Below are 17,720 nucleotides of genomic sequence, written 5' to 3' on the forward strand. Positions count from 1 at the left end.
GATGCTGAGACGTGGTTCAAGGGTGGAAATTTCTATCAAGTGTATCCACGGTGAGAGAGACAGAAAAGTAATGAATTTTATATCATTAATAGTTGACACACATTCATTTTTATTGCAAAAAATAAGATCATTCAAAGATGACAACAATGACGGTATTGGCGATCTCAAAGGAATCACTTCAAAATTGGAACATCTAAAGGACATCGGAATCGATGGCGTCTGGTTGTCACCAATTTACAAAGTGAGTATTTACAACTTTAAATAGTTAATGCGTGTTAGCTGTTTATTTTTTTCTTTTCTTCCATAATTTTCTTACACTTTTAAGAGCCCGATGGTAGATTTTGGATACGATATCTCAGATTTTACACAAATTCAACCTGAATACGGTACACTCGAGGATTTCGAAGTATTGGCACAAAAATGCAAACGCCTTGGTCTTCGTCTCATTTTGGACTTTGTTCCAAATCATTCATCTGACCAACACGAATGGTTCATCAAGTCGGTGAATAAAGAGGAAGGATATGAAAATTTCTATTTTTGGCACCCAGGAAAAGTCAATGAGACAACCGGTGAACGTAGCCCACCATCCAATTGGCTAAGCAGTTTTCGTTATTCAGCATGGGAATGGAATGAAAAGCGTCAAGAATATTATTTGCATCAATTTGCAATTCAACAACCAGATTTAAACTACCGAAATCCAGAAGTACTTAAAAAAATGAACGAGGTATTGATTTACTGGTTAGAAAAAGGAGTGTCTGGATTCAGAATTGACACAATCCCATCCCTGTACGAAGTTGCACCTGACGAAAATGGCAATCTTCCCGATGAACCGCCAAGTGGTAATTGTGACGATCCCGTCGATCCATGCTACTTGAAACATATTTACACATATGATCAAGATGAAACATATGATGTGGTTTACGAATGGAGAGAACTATTGAACAAATTTCATGCGGACAATGGTGGAGACCAACCAATTTTAATGACTGAAGCGTATTCCGACTTGAATCATATCGTCAGATATTATGGAAACGGACAACGAAATGGATCCCAAATCCCTTTCAATTTTCATCTTTTGCCTAACGTTAATCGAAATTCGAAAGCAGCCGATTACAAAAAACTCATTGAAGAATTCTTGCAAGCTGTACCATCCGACTGTGAAGCCAACTGGGTGGTAAGTAGTAGGTTTGTCCATTTTTGTTCCGCATTGGTACTTTTTTCATCGCAATTTTTGTAGATTTACACTTGAAAAACTCAAATTATGGGTGCAATTTGTGGCTCTGCAATTTGGCTGCATCCATTATTTGAGCTTTTAAAGAAACAAAACAACAACAATTGTCTGATATATTTCAGTTGGGAAATCATGATCAAAAACGTGTGGCTAGCCGTCTCGGTGAAAAAAGAGTTGATTTGTACAACATTTTGCTGAAAACTCTGCCCGGTATCTCTGTTACTTATGCTGTAAGTGAGAAAATAATCATTAGTTTTTAAATAGTATCTTTTTCTTCATTATATGTCACCAAAATGTAAATAAAAAATATCTTTTTCATCATGAATATTTAAAAAAGGGCGAAGAAATCGGTATGACTGATGTAATCATTTCGTGGAAAGGTAAGAGACTCAAACTTATAAAACGAAGACAAATAAAGGAAATTTTGTATTAATAGTGTCTTTTCATTCGTCGTTTTACTTAACAAAAATATATAGATACGGTTGATCCACCAGCATTAAATTCAAACGAAACAACCTATTATGCAGTTTCACGAGATCCAGCTCGCACTCCAATTCAATGGGATGAGTCGAATAATGCTGGCTTCAACAGAGGCAATAAAACGTGGCTTCCGATCAGCACTAACTACAAATGCGTCAACGTCAGAACCGAAAGCACTCAACCCAAAAGCCATTTGAATGTATACAAACGTTTGACAAAACTCCGCAAAGAAGCAGGTCTTGGCGCTGCTTCATATGAATCGGAACTTTTTGGAGAAATTTACACATACAAACGGTAAGAATTCAAACTGAAACTAAAATATGGTGAAAAGTGAAAACTTTAATATGAAATACGTACGATGTCGTTCCATTATTGTTGCAGTCAAAATGATTCACTTAAGCCAATAATAGTGGCTTTGAATTTCGGAAATTCCTGGACAACGATCGATGTTTCAGCCAGATACGGTGTATCAGAATCATTGAAGGTCGTTACTGCATCAATTGAGTCACAATACGAAGAAGGGTAAGTGTCAATAACGATGTCATTAAATCATCATTTGAAAATGATTAACTTTTGATTTCCAATTAATATAAAAATATCTATCTACTTGAAATAGACAAATCATAAATGGTACTCGACTCACATTGCCAAACGATGTTGGAATTGTACTTACAACAGTTTAAATGAATGCTTGTCTTCAATATAAATGTATGTCAATCGAACGCCAGTATAAATGTATTATCTATTCACTTTTGATATTCTGATAAAAAAAAAAACATTGCATTTCCATTGAGTACAAGGGTAACTACAGTATTTTCGTTTTTTCCCTTTTTTCAAGAGTCTTAATTAATCATGTTTACCGTTCCCTTCTTCCTATATTCACATTTATTTTTTCTCACGTTAGCATGTAAAAATATCATTGTCATACCTTCAATGCATCACTTATTGTGATAAGATAAACGAACAAGTGGAGTATGGCTAATTAATAATAAGTTCACTTCATTAGATAACGATGTTGAAGTGATCATAAACTCTTAACTTTTATTTTGCAGAAACTCAAAAACAGTCCTTGTGTCGATCCCCCGCTGAGTGGAATTTTTCCAACTATGATGTCATCAAAATGTCATTTGATCTACTTGAAGCCAATTAACATATTTCGTGTATACGCCAAACCTCCACATAGTAATTGTCGAGATTTTGCTCCACCCTTTTTTTTGCACGCATGTCATTTCATTTATTTTGAATTTGATTGATTTCGAATGCAACCTGCTCCAATCAAAAATAAAAACAATACGACCTCGCTTAATCGATCGTGCTATTTTTGTATTTTAACCTCCCAAACCGAAGTGATTTTTGGACAATTCATTAAATGGCTTTATCATAATAGTGTTATTAATGGTTCGTATCAAAATGAAAAGGAAACATAGTGGTTTTTGATGTATTTAGAAAAAAGCTTTCCTTATAATTTAGGTGTTCAATTTATCTTGGATTTCCATTTAAATTTCTTCTTCAAATAATTTTGCAGTTCTCAACTGTATGTCAAAGTCTGTTAATAATCGCGATTAATTCAAATAATTTAGTTTGATAATTGAATATTTGTATTACCTCATTTGAACGCCTCAGAACCAACCGAATATTTTTGCAAAAATATGAATATATTGAAGTCATATTTTTGTTCTCAATTTTATTAAATATTTTTTTGCCCACAATTAATGTTGGCTGCATATGTTCTTTCCCATGGATAACTAGAAATGATATCTAAATTCATTGTGTTTCTAAATTCATTTTGGATCTTTTCTTCTAAACCAAAATATATTCTTCTTAAATGTAGTGGTTTTTTATGTGAAAAATATGTAGTGTTTTTTTTCCCTGAGTTAATTCATAACCACGTGAAACATACAAAAAACGATTCAAAAATATGTTCGATTTATGATAGTTGGTGGATAAAAGAGCATCATAGCAAATAATGTCAGACCTAGCTATTAGATGTTAAGTACAGAAAAAGAGCGATTGCCCCCTCTCGGCATTTGTTATACAGAAAAGTGGACAGATAAGCATAAACTGTAAACAATGTATTGTTAATTAAATTCCTTTCACTGAGAATGATTTTCTGCTAATAAAACTATCTGACTGACCCATTTTTTTAGTTAATTTAGCGCAGGGAAAACAGACTCGATGAGCTGAAACCCATTTATTTATTTTTTTGAAGTTAATTTATTTGATTTTGAGCAGCAATTCTTCTTGAATTCAATTATATAATAAGAAGCCAAGTGGCATACTTTTTATACAAAAATAGTAAATCCACACTGCGTTCAGGGGCGGGAGTATGTTAAGAGTGTGAACCGACTTAAACCGGATCACCTGAATTGACACGTCGCATCAATGCGAGGTGTAAAGAAATCAAAATAAAACGAATAAATCAGTATGTCTTTAAACACTAAACTCAACGGCTTTTACAACGGCGAATAACAATTTGCCATCCAGCCAAATGCAAACCACAGAAGAAACCATTATCCAATAACAAAAAGACAAACTGATAAAAAAATGGTTTATGACTTTTTTATTTGATTCGAGTTAACTTTTCTTGTAATTCGAAAAATCAAATCGCAACAACTAGCTGTAGTAGCTGATATCAAACGTTGACAAAAATATCGGTGAATTTGACATTTAATTTCTTGTTTATGTTTGTTTATATTTTGCTATTAAATTCAATTAATTATAGCGCCATCTGTTGTTTGAAATTGAAAAGAATGTTGAGTATATTCAATAAAAAAAAACTATATTATTTCTTATTAATAACAGAAAAGATACAAGTCATTTTCTTAATTCGTTGCAAACGGTGTTTGTTCTGGTGTTTTTACATGGAAGAGACTTTGCAAAGCTTCTTGAAGTGCACGCTGACAAGCCAGTCCGCATTTATAGCCGCCTGCACGTTCCCCGGCCGTTTCGGTTCTGTAATTCGTACGAGATAAAAAGTCAATTTAAATATATATGATCTGAATCGTTTCTTTCGCTTTCTCTCTAATGTTGATGTTTACCTAACATGACGTGTGTATCCTCTGTGTTCGATTTCGGCTATACTTGGTGCAAGTGGACCGTCAACAATTACCACTGGTTCTTCATATGTATACAATGGTCCTTCTTCGATTTTTGGTACCGGTAAGAATTGTGTTTGCTGTCCAAACTTAACGCCCGTTGAAAATTCCGATTGTTTTTTAACCACAGCCAATATTTCTTTCTCTTCTTCACGTAATTTTTCTACATTTTCCGCATATCCTTTGACAATGCTTTTAGCATCTTCGTGACTAAACATTAATTCATCGATCAGAGCCTCTTTTTCCTTCAGTTTTTTCTTTTTAGCTTCATTTTCGATTGTTTCGCGTTCCTTTTGACGTTGTAATTCTTCTGTCTTTTCTCGTTCCAATTCGATTTCTAATTCAAGCTCTTCACGCCCCATTCGTGACTTATTTTTATTTATCATTTCACGATTCTCTCGTTTATACTGTTCGATTCGTTTGTTTGTGTTAATAATGTCGATGTTGTTGCACAAATTGTAAATAATTTGTTCAATTTCTTCCAAATAATCATCGTATTCACGTGTCGTTGCAAAGTCCTCTTCCTATCGAAAAACAATTGTTTGGCAATGGAAGGAAACAAAGTGAAAAGAGAATTGAAATTAAAATCGATGAAGCCTAGCAAAAATGTGTTGATTTAAATAGAGATGCATGTTCCTATTATAAATCGTCAACAATGGATTCAATTCGGGTATTGCGCAACATTAAATATCACCTGAATTTCATCCTATTTCGACGGTAGAAGTCATTTTGTATCTCTGAATCGACTAAACTCTGAACAAAGTGCATTATTTTGTGAATGCAATTTTAAAATTGAACGTATTCACACCTTTTTGTTGTAATCTCTAAGAATACGCTTTCGAATGTCCACTTCCTTTTCAACCATGGGATCTTCGAACATCTGAACACGGAAATTATTTCGACGTAATGGCACATTGCATTCCGGGCACGATCCAGAACCTTGAGAAATATACAATTTCATAACATGATGAAATTCATATTCAATTGAAAACAATTTAAAGAGAAAGCATCTTTTACCTTTTACAAAGAGTAGATCGACACAGCTCTCACATAATGTATGGCCACAAACGTTGACCATCAATTTTAATGATGGATTTCGATATTTTGTTGTCTTACATTTTGGACACACTTGGTCTTCCATGTTTTTTCAGCTAATCACCTTCGCTCACTTACTGAATAAACATCAATTTTAAATTATTTTTACGAAAATAAGAATAACAATGGTATTGTAGTGTTGTTAGCGAATTTCTGGCGTTGACATATGTGTCATGCACAACATCATTGTATTTATATGTATGAACATGTTTGACTTAAAACACACTGTGTTCTGTCAAATTGCATGTATTTTTTTTTCTTTTTTCTTCTCATTTACGCTCAATATGACCACTTTAATATGGCAACACTTCAGCGTTCGTTTGACGAATAAATGACAGAATTTCATCATATTCGGCAATGGTTTGCTTTTACAATATATATATTTTTTTCAAAACATAGTTCCATTTATTAAAAAAGAAGTCGCATAAAATAAATGTTGAAAAAAAGTTGATTAAATAAATTCGTATAGGGATAACCAAAAAGTCCAAGAAGAATTATTCTCGAATAAAGGAAAAGTGTTGCCAACTGATGTTGTGCTCTGTTTTGTGGTGATACTACTACATTGACAGTGTGAGGTGTACGTATGTGACTTGTGCAATACAAGCATACACAAGTAATGGTACAATTCCAGAAGATTTGTGCAGAGCGGCTGTTCAGTTTTGTCATTACATTTATAAACATCCAGTCGCCATTTTCAAGCGTTACTAGTGGTTTCGAACAACACACAAAAAAAGCAATTGCAAAATTTATTCCATTTTCATACAATCTAAGTATACTTAACCATTCTTTGAGCCGGTTTGCAATCAATTCGATAGCTTGTACATTTTTCAAAAAGATTTTTTGAAATTTGATCAGTACCATCGATAATATACTCTGAGCACGAATTTATCGCCGATTTGTATAGAACAGATCGAGCAACAAAAAAAGAGAGCCGAATAGAGTGAGAAAAACAACCGTTTTGTATTTGTTTGTGTGTGTGTGTGTATGTGTATTTGTCAACGTGCGATAAAATAACCAACGATGGGTGATTTCAATCAAGATGCGATTGCACAATTAGAAATGCAAAATCCAAATGCATTGCGCCGACCATTCGATCCAACCGCCCATGATTTGGAGGCCACATTTCGATTGACCCGGTATGCTGACTTGAAAGGACGTGGCTGCAAAGTGCCGCAAGATGTTCTTGGTAAACTCGTGTCATCACTGCAACAAGACTATTCACAACCGGATGATGAGCATGCTCAATTCATGAATATGGCCATGCCACGCATCGGTATCGGGCTCGATTGTTCGGTTACACCAATTCGTCATGGTGGTCTATGTTTGGTACAGACAACCGATTTTTTCTATCCAATCGTCGACGATCCATATATGATGGGAAAAATTGCTTGCGCCAATGTTTTGAGTGATTTATATGCCATGGGTGTCATGGATTGTGATAATATGATGATGCTATTGGCGGTCAGCACAAAAATGACCGAAAAAGAACGTGACGTTGTTATTCCATTGATTATGCGAGGTTTTAAGGTATGCTTTGATTATTTTTTTTCATACGCTGAACTTGTTGCTTAATGTGTTTTTTCATATATGTTTTTTCCCCCGTTGCAGGATTCAGCATTAGAGGCTGGCACATCGGTGACCGGTGGTCAAAGTGTTGTAAATCCATGGTGTACAATTGGTGGCGTTGCATCGTCCATTTGTCAACCAAACGATTATATTGTGCCAGATAATGCGGTTGTTGGTGATGTGCTTGTATTGACAAAACCATTGGGCACCCAAGTTGCGGTCAATGCACATCAATGGCTTGATCAACCGGAACGCTGGAATCGTATTAAATTGGTTGTATCGGAGGAAGACGTTCGAAAAGCCTATCATCGTGCAATGGACTCGATGGCACGTTTGAATCGTACCGCAGCCCGTTTGATGCACAAATACAATGCACACGGTTCCACTGATATCACTGGATTTGGTTTGCTTGGACATGCACAAACATTGGCATCGCATCAAAAGAACGAGGTTTCATTTGTCATTCATAATTTGCCGGTCATCGCTAAAATGGCTGCGGTTGCCAAAGCATGCGGTAACATGTTCCAGTTGCTTCAAGGACATTCGGCCGAAACATCCGGTGGATTATTGATTTGTTTACCACGTGAACAAGCCGGTAAGCATTGTTTATTTTTTCATAAAAATGAAATCAATTTTGCTAACAATTTCGGAATCATTTTTTTCCTTTTTTTATTGATTGTAAATTAAAAACAAACTGTTTCATTGCAGCTGCATACTGTAAGGATATAGAAAAACAAGAAGGCTACCAAGCTTGGATCATTGGAATCGTTGAAAAAGGCAATCGCTCCGCTCGAATCATCGACAAACCACGAGTCATCGAAGTTCCAGCTAAAGAATAATTTTTTTTTAGTTTAAAAGAGAAAACAAAATCGTTTTATATTTGAGTCAAATAATCCAAGTACGTCAAAACTCAACAAAAAGCAAAGTAATGGCAACACGACCAAAAATGAGAAAGTGCGACTTTTTCCTATTTTGAATTTTTCACAAATTTAACTTTTTTTATATATCCTACCGATTTGGTTCATTTTTTACTTTCTCCAATAAAATTGAAAAACCTTCACAGAAGAATATGACAAATCAACACAGTTATGTAGTAGTTTCGGTATTTTAAAAAAAAAGCATAAAAAAAAGAATTAAGTACTGTCCATGTTGAATGAAAATAAACAATTCGAAATTGGAATTTGAAAAAAAACGGATACAATTTATTTTCTCATTAAATTTAAGTGTTTATTATTTTTAAAATTAAAAAAACCAAAATTTATTTTCTAAAATAATACGTTTCCTGATCAAATAGTTAGTTTGATTATTTTTAGGTTATGTTCCTTCAACTTTTTCACGTTCAATGGAAAATTTGGATATTTTCTTTATGAAATAACAAAGAAAACCAAAATCATTGGTAAGTCACCAAAAAGTGATGCAAATAAATGAATTTAATTAATTAAGAACAAAAGCAGTTTTTTTATAACTATCCTCTGTTTTCATCACCGAAAGAAAGAAGAAAATGTGTTATCGGAAAAGTCAACAAATGAAAAACAATACAATTTTTCAAAAATAAAAAATTTCGTATTTTATTTATTTTTTGAATTTTTGCTTAAAAGTTATTGTATATATATGTATATCTAAAGATGTGCATTTATTGGGCCCTAGAGTGCTGTCTTATAATTCAAAGTCGTCTCTCTGTAAAGGAGAAAAGGTCGAACGAAAAAATATAATGTCGGTTTAGCAGTCAATTGAATTGCGCCAAATACTTACCATATTATTGTATTCCATGACATGTCTACGAATCTTAGAACTGTCGACCCACGTGACAAAGTCTTCTAGTGTTCGTGAAACTAAAAATGCCGGATCTTTAACAACATCTGTACCAACACGAACATGACCTTGTTCAATAAGATCGGTCGCATTCTTTATGAACTCTGACATGTTATCTGAATGGAGAAGAAAATGCATTTAGGTTTCATCACAAAAAATTGACATCACAATGGCATACTTACTTCGAACCATAACAACAGGTAAACGTCGTCGACAAAAACTGCTGGCCGAAATGTTGACTGCGTTATTGAGATCCCACTTTGTTGGTATTAATCCAAGCACATACAATTTCTCCAACAATGTGGCACTCATTTCGGTTCGGAAGGGATGTTTTGCATCGATTTCACTAATCTTTTTCGCCAGGTCTCGAATCGTTCGCGATAATTTATTGTACCTTTATCAAACGAAATGGAAAAAAACCGAAGTCAGAAAAACAAATGTTCAACAATTAACTATACAGCAACTAACGTACTTTGTATAATCCTCACGTTTGCGAATATGGAATTTTCTCATCACTTTAGCTTCATGTAAATTATTGTCGACCGGCCAATTCATAAAATCGACCTTCTTCAATAATTTTTCTTCATGATATTTCAATTTACGCACCATTTTCACCGATTAACTATTAACTATTTGAGTCACAAAGAAAAAATGCAATGGATATATTGAGAAAATATCGAAATGCCAAAATGTAAGCAATGCTTGCTATGCTCATGTGTTGACAATATACGAAACATGCTGTTTTGATTGCTGTCATTATAAAAAAAAAATCACAGTCACGTCATCTAGCGGCAAGCTTTTGCATTTATTCGTACTTAAATGATGAGTTTTGTTTCGGTACAATATCAAATTGTTATCATAGAGTGGTCCAATTATTTTGAATCAAATTCTTGACGCATTTTGAATGAAAATGGCACACATTTTAAAATCAATAACGATTTTATGTTATTGAACGGAAATGATTTGGCAATTAAATAATTGGTCGATAGCTACCACTATTTTGCTTTTTAATTCGCATACGAATGTTGACGCTTTGCGATCAAACGAAACCATATGAAGTACATGGAATCGTTGTTGTTATTGTTGGTTTGATGGAGATGCTTGTTTCTGTCGTCGGTTGTTTCGTTTGTTTGTGCCGTGTGGTGTGTACGGTGTGATTGAAAACAGTCGGTGCGTGTTATTCAGTATTTGCGTGTCGGCCAGTTCGGTTGTGAAGCTTAAGCTAAATGTGTGTATAGTTTTATATATATTTTTTTTATTTCTCTCTCTTCTATTTACCGATTTTCTATGATAGCGCTCCATCGTTCTACGTGATATTTGTTCCGTTCTGATGGTTATTTTTATTATTTATTTTTGCTTTCATTTTAATTTGATTTTTTTGATTCAGTTTTATTGCGTTTGGCTCCAGCTAACGAATGCAATATAGATTTTCGAACAAAAGACACATGAACAGGTGCTCAAATAATTTCAAATGTGAAAATAACTGTCTCACCGTTTTGTTGTTACTGTTTCATTTCGAATTTCGTACGGATATAAAACATCGTCAAAAAATACAATATATTGTTGTATTAAATTAAACATGCAGTCAAACTGAAAATAGAAATACAGAAGCGAGCAAAAACAGTGTATAAGTGCGGTGAATTGTGACATTAACATATCGCATCTAATAAAATCTACCGGTTTGCCAATTGGCTATTACGTTTATTTGATTTGTTGCTCATTTGCGACAAACACATTCTTAAGGTGAAACAATAAGAAAAGTTAAAACATTCATGTCGGAAGGAAAATTTTTGAGAGATAAAGAGCAAAAAAGAACATAAGAACGGATAAACATTTTTTTTTAGTTTTGTTTGAAATTTCGCAATAAATAAACGAATAAAAGAGTCACACGCAAAATTGAGATTAACTATTAAATCATATAATTTGAGTTGATTGAAAGAATTTACTGTTAAAAAACTACGAAAATTTATTATTTGTAACGTGTTCGTGGTAACAAAAGAAAAGTGAAATAAAAAATTATCAAAGAATGATACCATTGAAAAGTCAAAACAATTGAAACGAAAAAAAAAAAAGAATTCTCAAACGATATACACCAATTTCAAAGCGAAAATCGCAAAAACAACGGGATAAATCGACGATCATTTACGATAGAAGCGCACTCGAGTTACAGTGCTAACGAAAACGTGCGTAAAAATGGAAACAAATTTACAAAGCAGTGAGGTTCGCATACCAAAAAGTCCACAATCGTCGAGCACATGTCCACAGTTTAAGAGCACATTTGCTAGATCGTTGTCCTTCAATACGAACACCCAACAAAATAAACCGTTAGATTTTGAAATCAGCTTTCGCATCGCTCAAAATGTCGAGCATTCGCAAAATTTGTCAACGACCACAGTGCCACAGCCGCACAAAGTTGACGATTTCGACGAAGAGTTTGCTGAATTTATGCGAGATTCACCATTAAAGCAATCATTGCAAAATTTATCGACAAAATCAACTACAACACCAATAACGCCAACGCGCAAAAATATTGTTGCATCGCGTGTATTCAACACAACCTGTTCCGGACGACATCGATTTCAGGTAGAATTAACGACAACATCAAATAATTTCTTTTTTTTAAACTATTTCTCTCTTTCTCTTGCACCCTCTCTCACTCATTTCCACTTGCATATTATTTGCCGCACATAGCATGGCAGATATTAACTTTTTGAGTGGCATTAATATCGAATATGAGTTGTTTGCATTTCTAGAAATGCCAATAGATTGTCCATAGTTTAAATGAATCACGAACTGAATTGCTATATGTAAAGATTTCATTTAGTTGTTGTTTTCTTCCTTTTGTATAGGACACGCAAGGGAATAAATCATGTTCGCCCGAAATTGAATTGCATCGTTTGCGAAAGGTAAGTTAAATCTGATTTCAGTGCACAACATTATAGCATTGTGTGCATTTTAACTGTTTGCATTTTGCAATATTTATGGTGTTAATGGCATCACACACAATGCCAGTCAAAATCAATGTTGGAAAATTACTTTGTTTTATTCGTTCCGGCTCTGTCAACGAACTTTGACAGTAATTGATGAGAATGCAACCCGAATCGTTTATGTTCGTTTATATTGCAAATATCGATTTAAGAAACTTATTAGCGAAAACCAAAAAGAGTGAGCGAGAGGGAGAGAGAGAAGCACATGCAAAATGTGGAAATAAAAAGGAAAGAAACAACGGCGATTTCGTGAACATAGCAAAGCAATGAGACGTGCAGTGGTCGTAGTTGCATCATTAGATGAGTGGCGTCGACCACATATATATGCTTGCAAAGGTCGTGCACTTTCTTCTAATCACGCTGTCTACACGTAAATCGATGAATTATCATGAGCGAGGTGAAACTTGATCGAACTCGCGGTACCGTTGTTTAGTGGTTTGGTAAAGGCCATTTAATTGAGAATTATTACCATTGCCGTGGTATGGCATTGTAAAAATGCACCTTTTTCTCTTCATCTATCTATCCAAAATTGTTGGCAATGAAGGCGGCAATGGCGATGGTGGCGGCCACAATCATGCAATGTGCTGTTGTTTTTACCATACGGTATGATCGGAAATGTGTTGTGTCGCTGCTTTCTCATGTGATTTGTTTTGATTGAATCAAGAGCGCAATGAATATATGCGATAACGTGAAAATGCTACAAAATTGCATATTAAGCAAAAATGCTCAGCGGCAGAACTCCCGTGGAAAAAAATACACACACGAGAAATAAAAAATATGCGGCTCAGAAAAACATTTGGCAATTCTCTTAAGATATTTCGACGAAAGGTTCAATTCCAACTTGATCTTAGAAATGTATACAAACCTCACTCAACGAAATCATCAACAACAACAGCAAAAAATCGTTTCATTTGAAATTCACTGCAAAATATGTTGTGTTTATTTTCTTTGCCCAGATACATATTTTTTCATCATTTTTCCAATGAAATGGCAATTGAAAAGATTTGTTTATCACACACCAACCAAACACTGCAAACCTATATATGCACAAAATTGGATTTTCAATGCTTCATTTGTACAATAAACAACATTTATTATAAGTGTATATATTTACTATTACGACTCCTGCCGCTGTTGTTGAATTTATTTATTTGACCACTATCGAAAACTATGAAGCAGTTTAGCGTCTCAAACCGGCCCAACGGCACAAACAAACAAAAAATGTGCGCTCACACACACACACACACAGAGAGAGAGAGAGAGAGAGATCACAAACTCATTGCAATAAAAACAATTTCGAATCGTTCAACATATTTAATTGGAAAAATATTCCGTTTGAAAATGTGATTTGTGAACGACTATAGAATTTGGGCCGTGCTATTTAACCATTATTTTCTCGCTTCCTCAATATCTCTCTTAAATTTAGCTTGAACTCTACGTTCATATGTTACGAATGTGAATATGAATTATATCTTGTGGCCAAATGCATATCAACACGGGCCGCTACACGGATCACATTTTCATTTCATATTCCATTTCATTTTACATCGTAATCGTGATGGCGACGTCGACCATACTGAATGAAACCGATCGAAATAGTTTGTATGTTGATTGTATCGCATCGCATCTGAATAGTAATTGCGTGAATCTAAAATTAGTTATAGATTTTTAGCGGTAATAAATAAGGTATGCATTTTGGTATGAATTAGTGATGACAGGTCTTCTCTCGTTCATTTGTATTGCGCGCCTTAAAATGGCAAATGTGATATTTGGTAGGTGCGCAATGGAAAACTGTGATGCGGATAAAGAGCGCATAGCCATTACAAAAATTGTTTTCAATGCTCTGCGAATGGATGATATTATTTATGATACAAACTGACAAAACAAAAGCATAATCCGCCAATTCACTCTGATTTTTCTCCACCCTAACAAACGATTTATAATCGAAATGTTGTCATGCATATAAATGCAATTGAGTTTATTCGATTTGAAATCAACAAATCGGTGCCTATACACTAAATGATAGTGGGTGGTTTATGATTGCAATCAAGTGATATCAAAATGCGATGGATGCATATTGTGCATATGTGTTTCATCATCGTTAGAAAGATTTATGGGTACGATTGAGATAAATTGGCATAAAATACATTTTGCCAGTATTGATTAACATTACAATATAGAAATAGGTACGATGTAAATGTGTGAAAGGAATTCGTGCTTGCTTTTGGCTTTCAAAGTGCCATAAATTGTGCGAAAATAGTTTATGATGAAAGTGTCAAAATGATTAGTATGACGCAGTTACTATAATACAACGGTGCACATGACAAATAGATTTGGTTTTCTTCAAAACAGAAACAAAAGAATGGACATCATAATAACAAACTAGATGCAAAATTATTTACTCGATTTTCCCACGAATTAATTAAGCCCAATTTATCTGATGTATATCATAAGCGAAAGAAACATAACATACAGCTCATAAAGCTATTAAGGAAGGCTTCGGATTGACCGACCATTTCAGAATGACGCTTAAAAAATGGTTCACATTCTACGGCTGTTATTTCGTTTTTATATAACTGATGACAGAAAATTCACCCAAAAAAAATGAGTTAATCTATGATTGCAAGAAATTTGTTCACCGAATAATTACTCATCTCTTTTATCAGTACGATCGAACGTTTTTCCGAGAGAAAAAAAGAGACTAGGTTGAAAAAGAAACGAAAAAAATGCCCATTACATAATTTATGGAAGCGATTGTTCACTGTCATGCTTATACGAACTACAATTTCTTCGCGGAAATGTGAAAAATAAAAATTTAAATTCAATTCTTTGAGGCCATTTTTCTTGTTTTCTTTCTGAAAGCATTTATTCATGCATTATTCCGACTGAAATGGGTATGGTCGAAATTTGATTTTATTTTTTTTTTATTTTCGATGTAAAGTGTACCAATATGTGTGTATGGATGTGTGTAAATAGTACAAAACTCTCGTTAAATTTCGTTTGCTGATGCAAACTAATAAACGACGCAATTTCGATCAAAGGGGAAAACATATTGAAATTATTGCACATAAAAATGATTTGCCACTAAAATAGCAAATTGATGATTGGGGCCAAACAAAAGCCACACCAAGACTTTTCAAATCGAACATCTCTCGCGCAATTCTCAATTCATGTATTTAATACAAATTTTATGTTCCTTTCCGTCATCTTATTCCAGCATATTTTATATTTTGAATCGGTGGCATTTTGCCAAACTCCGTTCATAGCGAGCGCATACTATGTCAAGCAATCGACTACATTGGCTAAATGTTAACTTTCGCACAAGCAATTCGAAATCCAAGGAAAAAACAATCGATCGATCCGAAAAATTTAAATTACAATTTTTAATTTGATTTTTTCATCTATTCCACGCTTTGTGTCTCCTGTAAACACACAAGCAAAGAAAAAGAGCGCGCACAAGAGAGAAAGAGTGGGACATTCGAATATGCAATTGAATTCTAGTGTTAATGTTTGCCGTTTTATTTGCCATTAAATCATGTGGACTTGGAGAGTCTATCTGTTTTTCAGTTACATCATTTCGGTGTACGGTGTTCGAATATACGATTGTTTCTGTTCGCTATGCGCGCACAGTATGTGTCTGATGTAAACAATGCGTTTTTTTAAACCGAACGTCATGTACGATTTGCTTTTGTCTTTCCATTTTGTTTGTGCGCAGCCGGATCAAGCAAGAGTGCACTTGTCAGGCTAAAAGTGTTTCTGTCTTTTTTTTTATTTTTGACTGCTCGCGCATCGACTGCATATTGCAATCATGTATATCTATCTATGAGCACGAAAAATCGTGCCATTTCAGAGACGAAATAAAATTTAAAACAAAAAAAAATGTAGCAAAAATATACACCATTTGATATTTTCTATTGCCCATTGAACAAAACATCCAAAATCTAATGAATTTTAACCGACTTTAGCTATATGATATTTTTCCGCTTTCATTTTCATTATTGCTTTGTTTCAAATTTGTTTTTTTTTTTCATTTGACTTTTACATCAAACGATCGCTACTGAGCGCAATCTTTACCGTTCTACAATCGATTTACGTCTTACAATGTTCACTTCTTTTTCTCTCTCTTTCCATCGCATCAACTGAAACTCACAAATCGAAACAATGTTCGATATTGTGTTCTTGAAATTGAAAAAAATATATAATCAACAACTTTCATTTTTTTTCGTTCACTATTAAGCTCGTCTGATTGCTTCACATTTGAAGCGTCAACATAAACTGTAATTTGGCATTTTTTTCTTCGTCTTCTGTTTACTTGAATTATGTTTGAGAAAAAAAAAATTTCTATAGACATTTCAATTTCGTTGAAAGTGCGCTCAAATACATACAAACATTGGCCGTTCGCAAACTCTCGGTGATTGGAAAACGGAATACATGTACAAAAGCAAAAAAAAAGAGCAGTAATAATAACAAACGAAATAACAATTCCGTTGTTTATGGTCGAATTTCACTTTGAAATCTAACTTTAGCACAAATTCTACAACTTTCGATGAGTTCCACTCTTTTCTGTCCATTGTCAACGCTCATTATTCTCAAATAAAATTGAACTTGTTTTCTAATGTCGACGGCCTCATATTCGCAACGAAACGAAGTTTCATCGAGATTCTTCAAATATTCAGTTGTACAGCACATGTTTCATTTTAATACCAACATACTCCACGGAATTCGATAGCAGACAATATGCAAATCCAAAAAAATATCTTAGCTATTCATGATTTTTCATGCACCAAGCCGTATCATCCTTTCTGTCTTACTACAGCCCAACCCATCTTACATTAAACTATAGAATGTATATAATCAAATCAAGAGAAAGAGAGAGAGAGAGTGAGAGAGAGAGGTAGAAGAAGAGAAATGAAGCGTGATAGAAATGATGAGAAAAAAAATTAGCGATCGGTCTGTGTCTGATTTGGTTAATGAAGTGAGGTGACCGAACACACGCATTCACTCTCAATTATCAGATATAATGTCGATTAATGTCTTTTCCGCCTCCAAATTCGGGCAAAAGATCACACAACACAACAAATACAATCAAAAGAGAACGTTCTAAAAATACTCAGAATGAAGGTGGTAATTATATCTGTTTTGGAGAAGAAAGCGTATCGATGAAAACCAAAAACAAAACCAAAAACAAAACCAAAAAAAGAAACCAACAAAGAATTTTTCACTTAATCTCGGCACTGTACTATTTTATGGTCGTTGTTGTTGTCTTTTGTTTCAAGTTCTTTTGTCACACACATTTTGTGTTGTCGCCGTCATTATTATCTTCATATTGCTCAGTAATGATACCTTTTTTTACCGGTTCGTCTCGTATTGTCAACCCACATGCACAAGTGCAAAGATCACGATCTTGAATGCGTTGTAAAGAAAAGACATTGCAACTTATACCAACAAATTATA

The 17,720-nt window shown here is 34.2% G+C and overlaps 5 protein-coding genes across 5 annotated transcripts in view; 3 read left to right on the top strand and 2 right to left on the bottom strand.

Moving 5' to 3' along the window:
* On the top strand, positions 1-3,862 carry LOC116338655 (maltase A1-like; the record flags this gene model as incomplete). The annotated part of the gene is made up of 9 exons (XM_031764064.1): positions 1-50; positions 127-241; positions 326-1,174; positions 1,354-1,461; positions 1,569-1,611; positions 1,708-2,005; positions 2,093-2,233; positions 2,328-2,419; positions 2,764-3,862. Coding segments are annotated over 8 exons (1,671 nt in total), but the record flags the coding sequence as incomplete, so codon positions are not given.
* Positions 3,863-4,469: 607 nt separating this feature from the next.
* On the bottom strand, positions 4,470-6,092 carry LOC116338605 (CDK-activating kinase assembly factor MAT1). The gene is made up of 4 exons (XM_031763991.1): positions 5,824-6,092; positions 5,615-5,745; positions 4,750-5,330; positions 4,470-4,663 (listed from the first exon to the last, which is right to left on the bottom strand). Exons 1-4 carry the CDS (start codon positions 5,945-5,947, stop codon positions 4,534-4,536), a joined length of 966 nt encoding a protein of 321 aa, XP_031619851.1. The 5' UTR covers positions 5,948-6,092; the 3' UTR covers positions 4,470-4,533.
* A 413-nt stretch (positions 6,093-6,505) lies between these two features.
* On the top strand, positions 6,506-8,647 carry LOC116338780 (inactive selenide, water dikinase-like protein). Its single transcript, XM_031764244.1, has 3 exons — positions 6,506-7,428; positions 7,510-8,062; positions 8,176-8,647. Exons 1-3 carry the CDS (start codon positions 6,922-6,924, stop codon positions 8,304-8,306), a joined length of 1,191 nt encoding a protein of 396 aa, XP_031620104.1. The 5' UTR covers positions 6,506-6,921; the 3' UTR covers positions 8,307-8,647.
* A 361-nt stretch (positions 8,648-9,008) lies between these two features.
* Positions 9,009-10,000, bottom strand: LOC116338743 (U3 small nucleolar ribonucleoprotein protein IMP3). Its single transcript, XM_031764185.1, has 4 exons — positions 9,752-10,000; positions 9,462-9,673; positions 9,220-9,395; positions 9,009-9,144 (listed from the first exon to the last, which is right to left on the bottom strand). Exons 1-4 carry the CDS (start codon positions 9,886-9,888, stop codon positions 9,124-9,126), a joined length of 546 nt encoding a protein of 181 aa, XP_031620045.1. The 5' UTR covers positions 9,889-10,000; the 3' UTR covers positions 9,009-9,123.
* Positions 10,001-10,431: 431 nt separating this feature from the next.
* Positions 10,432-17,720, top strand: part of LOC116338797 — a 34,612-nt gene continuing 27,323 nt past the window's right edge. Inside the window, exons 1-3 of the mRNA XM_031764279.1 lie at positions 10,432-10,507; positions 10,667-11,862; positions 12,129-12,185. Coding sequence (XP_031620139.1) covers positions 11,473-11,862; positions 12,129-12,185 — 447 coding nt within the window. The 5' untranslated portion in view covers positions 10,432-10,507; positions 10,667-11,472. The remainder of the gene's footprint in view (positions 10,508-10,666; positions 11,863-12,128; positions 12,186-17,720) is intronic.

This window comes from Contarinia nasturtii, unplaced genomic scaffold (genome assembly GCF_009176525.2).
Source record: "Contarinia nasturtii isolate CC-2019 unplaced genomic scaffold, AAFC_CNas_1.1 Cnas_scaffold_414, whole genome shotgun sequence".
Lineage (NCBI taxonomy): Eukaryota > Metazoa > Arthropoda > Insecta > Diptera > Cecidomyiidae > Contarinia > Contarinia nasturtii.